The 8,873-nt window shown below is 46.2% G+C and overlaps 1 protein-coding gene across 1 annotated transcript; it reads left to right on the top strand.

Moving 5' to 3' along the window:
- Nucleotides 1-1,457: 1,457 nt before the first annotated feature.
- LOC119379382 (octopamine receptor-like) lies at nucleotides 1,458-3,861 on the top strand. The gene has a single exon (XM_037648699.2). It carries the CDS (start codon nucleotides 1,491-1,493, stop codon nucleotides 2,583-2,585), a length of 1,095 nt encoding a protein of 364 aa, XP_037504627.1. The 5' UTR covers nucleotides 1,458-1,490; the 3' UTR covers nucleotides 2,586-3,861.
- Nucleotides 3,862-8,873: the final 5,012 nt, after the last annotated feature.

Raw genomic sequence — 8,873 nt, 5'->3', positions numbered from 1 at the left:
AAACGCCCCGCCCACCGATGAGAGTGAGAATCGGCCTCTGTTTGAAAAGAGGGCGCCTGAAAAAACAGCAACTTCGCACTCTGCTTGTAGCCTTTACGCGGCGCGCACGACTGCAATATCTGGCTGTGCAGTTCATAGCCGTGTCAGCTTTCCGCAGGATGTGTTTTTTCAACAAGCTTAAGGGGTGCTTCATGACCCCTTTAAGGTATATGAATCTTCGTTACTGCCCAGCCTTGGCAGCGTCTTTTTTCAGGAAGTATACACTCTACGAATGGAGCTTACGGTCTTATAAGAGGTTCAAACGAACACTTACGTCTCATCTTTCGAGGTTATCGTAATACGTCATGTAAGATGGAAGGAGGGAAGTAGGCATAGAAAATTACCTGTTGCGAACATGGATGTCTGACATTTCTTTCCGAAGTGTAACATTTTCTTCTTGAATAAAATCAATTCAATTCAATTCAAGTACAGGTCATTACCAGCTTTGACTGCTAAAAAAACAAAAAAAGGAAATCATAATGAAAGTGCGATGCAGTTTGCACTGTGCGACAGACGGCCCCATCTGCAGTCCCAAATACATATTAAGGTTCCAGTTGTTAGCTCTGCCGTATCTGTATATTGTAAGACTGCAATTTAATATTATATTGTATTCTGTAATGTGCGATGTAATATAAGATTAATAGATAGCTCATATTTTTCGAACCAATCCAGACCGTAGCTGCCATATTTATTCTCTCTAGTTACTCTCATTGCGCAAATATATTGGGTTTAACGTGCCAGTGTTGTCTTCTCTTACTACTCGCCTATTTTAACCGCGGTTTCTTGTGCCAATGCTTTTACTGAAACATCTTCATCTCTCAAGTCGATGCAGGTAATAGAAATTCTTTTTCTGCTCGGCCGTTAAGGAATCGACCTATTAATGGCAGCTTTGAGTTATAATGAATAAATAAGTATGGATAAGAAAGTTTGTCTCGCTCGATTTTATTCCTTTCTTCGCATCCCGTTCAGAGACAGTCGATCCCAATGCAACGTGTGTAGTGTGCCGTTAGGAGGAGTGATTTAAGCTGCTGACGAGGAATAACATTGCCCAGGCCCAGTTGTCTACCTTACTAGAACTGTCGCAAAGCCGCTATAATTATATATAATTACTCATTTTGGCGTCAGCTGCATTACTACATTCCAATTTCTTAATCGACATGTTGTTCGCACAATTGTACGACAGATTACTGTCGTGCAACTGGCAGCAACTTCTTCGTGCAGCTTGGCAGCAAGCCTGTACCATCTAAGCGGCTGAAAAGATGGTCACTTAACCTGCTGGTGGGAAAAAAGGCCCGTCCAAGGGCAGGATTCGCCGGCCCAAGTAATTTGTTAGCCGCCGGTTCAATCGAGCCCCGTCCCGCGGCGGACTCGAGCGCGCACACGGCGCCCTCGCTCGGCGGCTGCATCGGCGCGCCAGCGGTCTGCTGTCGTGCTCTCAGAGTGCGTCTTGCATGCCGGGGGCCGGGGTGGCCGAGCCGGCCGCTCTGCGCTGGCTGGGCGTCGCGGTCGCCGCGCTCGTGCTCCTGGCCGCTCTTCTCGGCAACCTACTAGTGCTGGCGGTAGTGTGCCGGTTTCGGCGCATGCGGTCGCCGACCAATGTTCTACTCGCGAGTCTCGCCACAGCCGACATTGCCGTCGCGTTACTCGTGATGCCACCGAGACTCGCCTACGACCTGGTGCGCGCCTGGCGACTGGGACTGCTTGCCTGCCGCTTGTGGATCTCGTGCGATGTCATGTGCTGCACGGCATCCATCCTGCACCTGCTTGCCGTGGCACTGGACCGGTTCTGGGCTATAACACGTCCACTGCGCTACCGAGTGTCCCGGAGGCGATTGGCGCTCGCCGTGGCTGCCATCTGGCTCTGCTCGGCCGCCATCTCGTTCGTGCCCGTACTGCTGGGATGGCACGCTGACGGCAGCGCACCGGACGCCTCCGACTGCGGCCTGCGCGTCAACGCCGTGTATGCACTCGTGTCATCGCTGACCTCCTTCTACCTGCCGCTGCCGGTGATGCTGTATGTGTACCTACGCATCCTGCTAGTTGCTGGACGCCAGGCCCGTCAGATCCGGCTCCTGGAGCGCTCGCTGGCTGGACCTTCACCGGGCCTACGCCGGAGCCTGCGGCGCCGTTCCAAGCAGCTGCTTCATGACACCAAGGCGGTCCGCTCCCTGGGCATCGTGCTGGGCGTGTTCTGCGCCTGTTGGCTGCCCTTCTTCCTCATGTACCTCATTACGGCCTGCTGCCCAGCCTGCGACCTCGGTTATGAGTGGAGCTGCGCCATCACGTGGCTTGGCTACTCCAACTCTGCCTTCAATCCGTGCATCTACGCCTTTTTGAACCGCGATTTCCGGGCAGCCTTCCAAGAGCTGCTGGGATGTGGCTCTCGTCGGCGCACTGCCGACGCGATGCTTGGCCCGGCGCGGCGACGTTCACTCATCAAACCACCACCGTCGTGCGCACATGCCGTGGCAACAGCCGTTTCCACTACGGCACGCGTCGCATCCATGGACTGCACGAAGGACTCCTCTGAGGCCGAGCGCCGCTAGGGCCCGTCCAACAGCTGCAGCGCGCCCGACTCAGCCGTCTAACCGCGTTGTCCGCAAACTATAGCGTGCGCTCGCACTCACCAGCACCTCGCTGCCGCAACCAGTCGGTCGTGGTTCCGGGCGTCAAGAACCAACCCGAGGACAGGAAGACAAATGGATAAGCAGCACTCGTCTGTCAGCATCGCTGATATCAAGCAGCGCTAGAAGACATTTCTTGATGAAGCAACCGACATGGCGGCTGTCCCGCTCCTTGGATCTGCGCTGACGGTGTGTGGTATGTGCCAAAAACGTCACCCCTCTGGTGCATTGATACATAAGCGATCTGGCACGTTATGTTAAAAAGCTCATCGTGTATTTCATTGTAATATGTGTTTTTGACGTCGAGCACTCTTCACTCCCCGTCATTGCATGCCCTTCAACGTTGTGGCGTCGGCCTGGTCGTGTTCACATCATTCCACTAGGTGTCCAGGTGTTTTGGACGTTTGTTCATCCAAAGTATTCGTGAGGCCTCAAGGCGAAGACGTTCACAAGGCACGGGTGACGAATAGTGTGTTCAAACTACGCATGGCCGTGAGCGCAATCGTGCCGAAACCAGAGGAGCTGGAATCTGCTTTGAAATTTCGCTCGGAAACCAGGGTCCTTATCATTGTCCGAGATAAATGCGACCGCAAGAAAGCGTAAGTTGCTTCAAACACAGTTGGTAGACCTTCGTCCCTCGGTGGTTGCAGTACTGCGGGACACTGCAAAACATACTTGCTGTGACAACTGCCCAGTGCAATATTACATGCTGGAGAACTGATGAACTGTTTTGACGTGTACCAAGCAGCGGGCACTGCTTTGTGCACGTCTAAACATAGCGCGCCTCTGTCTGCGCAAGTGTAAATATCCACTTACTCGTCCACCTCGCTGTATCGTCATTTGGGGGAGGGAAACGTGGAAGGATACGAGAAAGCATTGTTCTATCTTGTGTTTAGTGAACGTGTATTTGCGTAGTTAATAAAAGGGAAACTCCCAGAAGCGACGTTGTAGGTCGAAGCACAATTTCTTCGTACTTAATACAACAAGAGTGCTGACACGAAACGACTCGTCTCATATGCACACAACTAACAGAGCTTGCTCAAAAAAAAAAAAAAGAAGAACGAGAAAATGCACGCTTGTCTCCTACCAACTTGAATAGGGTATCGGCTCACAAGCGGTTGTTTATCCCTTTCCTACATTTTCTTTCACCACTTCCTTACTGAGTCTTTAGCGCAATATAGAAACGCAGCCAAAGAAAGTGTCAACAAAGTATATCTTCCTGACCTCTTCATTCACTCTAATCGTTGTCGCTTACTCACTGCACACTTTTAGATATTGTTATCAAGTTAACAGTAAATGTATAAAAAACACCCATAACTAAGACAATGTAAACAAATAAATAAGACGGGCAGTAAAATCAAGAGATAATAAAATTACGTAAATCAAGATGGCAAGATTTCGTTTCGACCTGTTTTCGTATTTGCGTGTGTTATTCATTTGCCCCATGATCATTTTCTTGTGGCATGAACACAGTATTCGGAATGTCATAGAGAACGCATAATTCATGTAACTTGGCTCTGCAGCATTAAATGTTTTATTTGACTGTAATGATACTCGTTGAATTTGCAAAGACACATGTTGAATGCGCTCGATTGCCGCGGGCACTGTAAGCGACAAGCGAGTCTGCTCTCTCTCTCTTACTCTTTACGACACGAGCATTAGCGTTGTATAAGATCACATGCCATTGTAAATAAAAAGTATAATGTGAGAAACACGGCAAACTGCAAACTATTAAAGCGATAAAGCTCTTTACATGCACCTCTTCCGGTCGGCGGTGGGTCGTAAACATTTGTAGACGCTGTAATCATCTGCAGTATCGTCGATGGCATGAAGAAAGTGTAATAAGTGATGCTATGATGATAATGGCCAGTTTCTTTTTGAAGCCGTACATTCAACGATCACCATTATGCAATATGGTGTACAGAAAAAGATAACTGTAATATAATATCACGGCTTTTCCGACAAACAGAAGATAGTAATTTGGGAAATGCTTGGTATGAAGACGCACTGCAACTCCTTATCTGCTTTAGCGTGTTTGGCGAAGTCATATTTCCCTATAGGTAGCCTTTAAAATGAGCAAAGCACGAAACCTAAGGATCTAACATCTATCAGCTTGAATTCTGAAGCTACAGCTATGAGGCCTCTTTGAGTGCTGCAATATTCGTGAGTGTCACTCTTGACCCCTTTTGCATGACCAACGAAGCGGAGAATGAGAGGGTACAAAGTTGAAGAGAAGCGGCCTCCCCACCGGGAAGACGGTTTGGGGAACAACAGAGAGGTGTGAAGAGGAGAGAAGATGGTGGTGGTGAGAGATGCACGGTTCCTGTGAAACACAGCGTGTACATCTTCGGAGGCTTCAAGAGGGTGCACGCTTGCGTTTTTTCGAGCGTTCTTTTAAATATTCGACAAGCTAGCCGAGAACTCATTTTTTGTCTTAAACACTTAGAGTATGAGATGCATTACACGTGAAATATCTTATTGCAGTTTGTAGCATCGATACGACAAGCACGATACGGAATTAAACGACTAAAACTAGTCTAAGCTGTGGTGGCATATTGTCTTGCATTGTCTTCCCTGTTCCACCTGTCTAGAGTCCCCGTTTTTGAACGAATTTCACGATCGTTGCTAGAGCCTGTCGTATTTTATGGACAGGTACCTTATTCCACGCTACGATGGTAAATATGCCAAAATCCATCTGTACAAAACCGGGTATTGCTCATTCCTGTCGCCCTTCGCAACACGATTTTAAACCGAAGCTTAGGGCTTTCGCGTACTGTGTGACGCTGTATCTTATTCTGTGTTACGCTATATCTTATTATCGTTCTGCTTTTTATTTCAGCGTTATCGTTATTCAAAACAAATCACTTTATTAATTTCAAATTCGTGACTAACGAGAATGCGAATTCCAAAGGGATGCCTTTTTCTTTGGCTGCGCTTCGAGCCATATTTCAACAGTTTGAATAAGCTAGCCATGTTCTTTAGAAAGTTGCAGTCAGACTCTGTACTTATATCTCAACAAATTTTTATTTTAAAAGTAAGAAACTTGGATCCTTGCTTCCTTAAATTCTGTAGTTGTTCATTATAGTAGTCTGCTTGCTTGTTTTTTTTTAAATTTTATTTTTGCAGTGCCATTATCATGGAATCAGACTGGGCACCGTGCTGTGCTCTCTCCGCTATGCGACAAAAGTTATCCTCCTCTACGTGTAAACACTGCAAACCTGCAAACTTCCGTGATACGTGTACACGGTTAAAGAAATACAAACGTGTATGAGGCAAAATAGAAGAGTACCGGAAAAATAAAACGTTGGTGCAAGCTAGCCGAAAGCGATACAAGCGCGTAGTACATTGTAAACACGCGCTGACACGTTTGCTAAGTCTACATTCCAGCAAGCTTGCGAGATTTGAAGGCACGAAGCAGTCAGCCTGACTTTTCATTGTGCAACGCTTTGATACGTGAATGCTGACGCATTCGGCAAGGCGACTGCTGATCCGTATGCCGTTTCTGCGGTGGTCTGACGTATCCGTGACTCGCATGCTTATTGAAGCTACGTGACAAGAGTTTGAATTCCAACGCGTGTCCGGATATTCTGTTGAGTCTGTGGCAGCCAGAGGCTTTGAATCTAGCACTTCTGTTATTTGAGTAGTTACTGGGGAACATGGGGCTAGGTTACTCGTGCGGGGTATTTGTGAACTATGAGAGTCGACGAGTATTTACGAAAAGGTAGCAGATTGAACCATTGCCTATACTTGTCTTACAAGGATGCCTGATGTGACGCAATAGTTAGAATGCCATAATCAAATTGCAAGTGATACCAATGATATTTCTTCAAGTACTGGAGATCCCCCCCTTCCCTATTTTACTTCATGCTGAATTTATTTTATATGAAACGTTACCTGCTGTCAGGGGATTCGAGTACAATAATGATTCAGTCGTTAATGGCCTTTTCTTAACTCTAAAGCGAGGTTGAACTTTTGTTCACAATAAAGCGAACGCCAAATAATGATGAAGAGTTCAGTGATTTGTGATCTTATGTTAGAGGCCCTGCTATAGCTGCTGAGAGATTAGAAAACCGTGACTGGGGGTCACCTTGCCTCGATCACGCCTACGTACATGTCATATCATTTTGGAGATAACCTACATTCAGTATCCTTCAGGCTTGCTGCGCAATCTAGAAGAGACCAAACTTGGTGCACCACGAAGGGAGAAATAGTTGAGGTTTTTCTTTTTCGTGCAAGCGCGGTACGGAATTTTGGGCGTGCAGTACAAGCATTACAACGCCGTAGTTAGCACTAAATTAAATTGTGTTGTTTATTCACCTTGGAGATTGACGGGCCCCAATATTCGAGGGTTCTAGATTAATTTTCGGCGCCTCTTATTTAGGAGGAATGCTCAGCTAGGGACGCCAACTGCTATGTTGCCATACATGTAAAGCACAGAAATGTTTTTGTAGGACAACCTCTAAACCAATTTGAACGGAACGTGTCGAATTTGAGAGATGCGGTATTTTTCTAGTCACAGATTTTTATTAAGGGCCTGGAAGCTTTTCTAAAAATTGCCGAAAATTGCTAATTAAAAAAGAAGACGAAGCGTCATGTCTACAAATCGGCAACTTTGCACTCAAAACAGATATTCCATATCAGTAAAGGAAATTCAAAGCGGGTAAATTCGAGTTGTGAATTTACAGTTTATGTGAATTTGTCAACTACAAGGGTTCTGCAAAAGTCCCATTCACATAGCGCTATATTTTAGAGAAATGTATAGCCCACAAAATCTTGTCCGCTTTAGATGTTATATCACTTGCCATTTTCAGTGACGTAGTTAGAAACTTTGTAGTTTCGGAAATTTCAAAATTGGAGCAATTCTCATAAATATTTACAGCCTGAATAAAAATAGCACTTCCTATAGTCACTATATTCTGAATTTTCTTTGAAATGTAACAAACGTAATTAAATTAGGTGCCGAGAAAACTCCTTTCTTCCTATGCGTTTACATAGATGCCTCCAAGCTAAAACTTCCGTCACATCAGGCAAGGAGCACGAAGCGTCTTTATACGCCGCCTCTATCAAAACGCCGTCATTCTCACTGGCGTTTGATCACTATGTAAATATATCTGTACAGACGAGCGTGATATGAAGGTTATCGCGCGATAGTCGACCGGCCTAGCTGGCCAGGGGCCTAACGGCACTTTTCGGAACAGCGAAAATCGAAATTACGGATTCTTCTCGCCCTCGTTCTATGTTACAACAATCGCCCCTATGACGAACTCTACACCCTTTCTCTTTACTTTAAGCTTTCCATTCGCTGCGATCAATTGTATTCTTCGTTGGCTCTTATCTCCGCGGAAAATAAAAAGTTTGCTGGGTAACATCTGGTAAAGCTCATGCTTGGAACTGCTTCGCTTATACAGCTTGCTAAGTTGAATAAAATATATCACCTTGTCATTAAAAAAAGGAAATGAAAATGTCCCTTCGTTAGACGGGAGTGATCGCAGCTTAAGAACAGCAAAAAGAGTAAGTGAAGCTCTCCCGATGCCTTCCTCTCCTCGAAAAAGAATTCTGGGTCGTGGCGCTGTTGTTCTTGGTCGACGCTCGCGCGATAACCTTCAAATCGCGCTCAACTGTACATATTTAAACAACATCCAAGTCTCGTCAGACACCTTAACCTTTAGCTTCCAGCTCCACTGCAACACTTCTATAAGAAATAAAATAAATGAAACCTAACGTTTGAACCCCCGATCTTCTTTTGACCAGTCATAGTCCCTGAACCTCGCAGCGGGGCTGTGAGTAGCAGAACAACAATATTTGACATGATCTTGAGTTAATGAAAACACAACCTTGAGTTTGTGCATGCATTCGTTGCGCGTTAACAGCAAACATGTTAGTTAAAGCACTGTGAGATGTGGCTGAAAAACGTAGTCCTCACGTACATTTGCGTAAATCGCGGGGGGTGGGGTGAGGGTCAGGGGGGTCCTGACTCCCCTTGTGTTCAGGCTGGGGGAGACAACCCCTTGAGTGTATCTCCCCTTGAGATTTGTCTTTCAAACATCATATACTTGAATTGCTTGACAGTCAAATATAGCGAACTCAGATTTTTCAAATGGCTGTTTATATTGTTTTGTGTATCTGTGTTCAGTACCCCTCAGGTGCGTGAGACTACTGAAATCGCAACTGCCGCTCGACCGGTTCAGAGAAGACTCAATAGAAGAACGC

This window comes from Rhipicephalus sanguineus, chromosome 1 (assembly GCF_013339695.2).
Source record: "Rhipicephalus sanguineus isolate Rsan-2018 chromosome 1, BIME_Rsan_1.4, whole genome shotgun sequence".
In the NCBI taxonomy this organism is placed as follows: Eukaryota; Metazoa; Arthropoda; class Arachnida; order Ixodida; family Ixodidae; genus Rhipicephalus; species Rhipicephalus sanguineus.
The sequence above is the reverse complement of the archived record's forward strand: the minus strand, read 5'-3'. Positions and strand labels throughout refer to the sequence as shown.

Bases quoted from the DNA above. Each gene is read 5' to 3' on its own strand.
- LOC119379382 (XM_037648699.2), top strand. From the start codon at position 1,491: ATGCCGGGGGCCGGGGTGGCCGAGCCGGCCGCTCTGCGCTGGCTGGGC.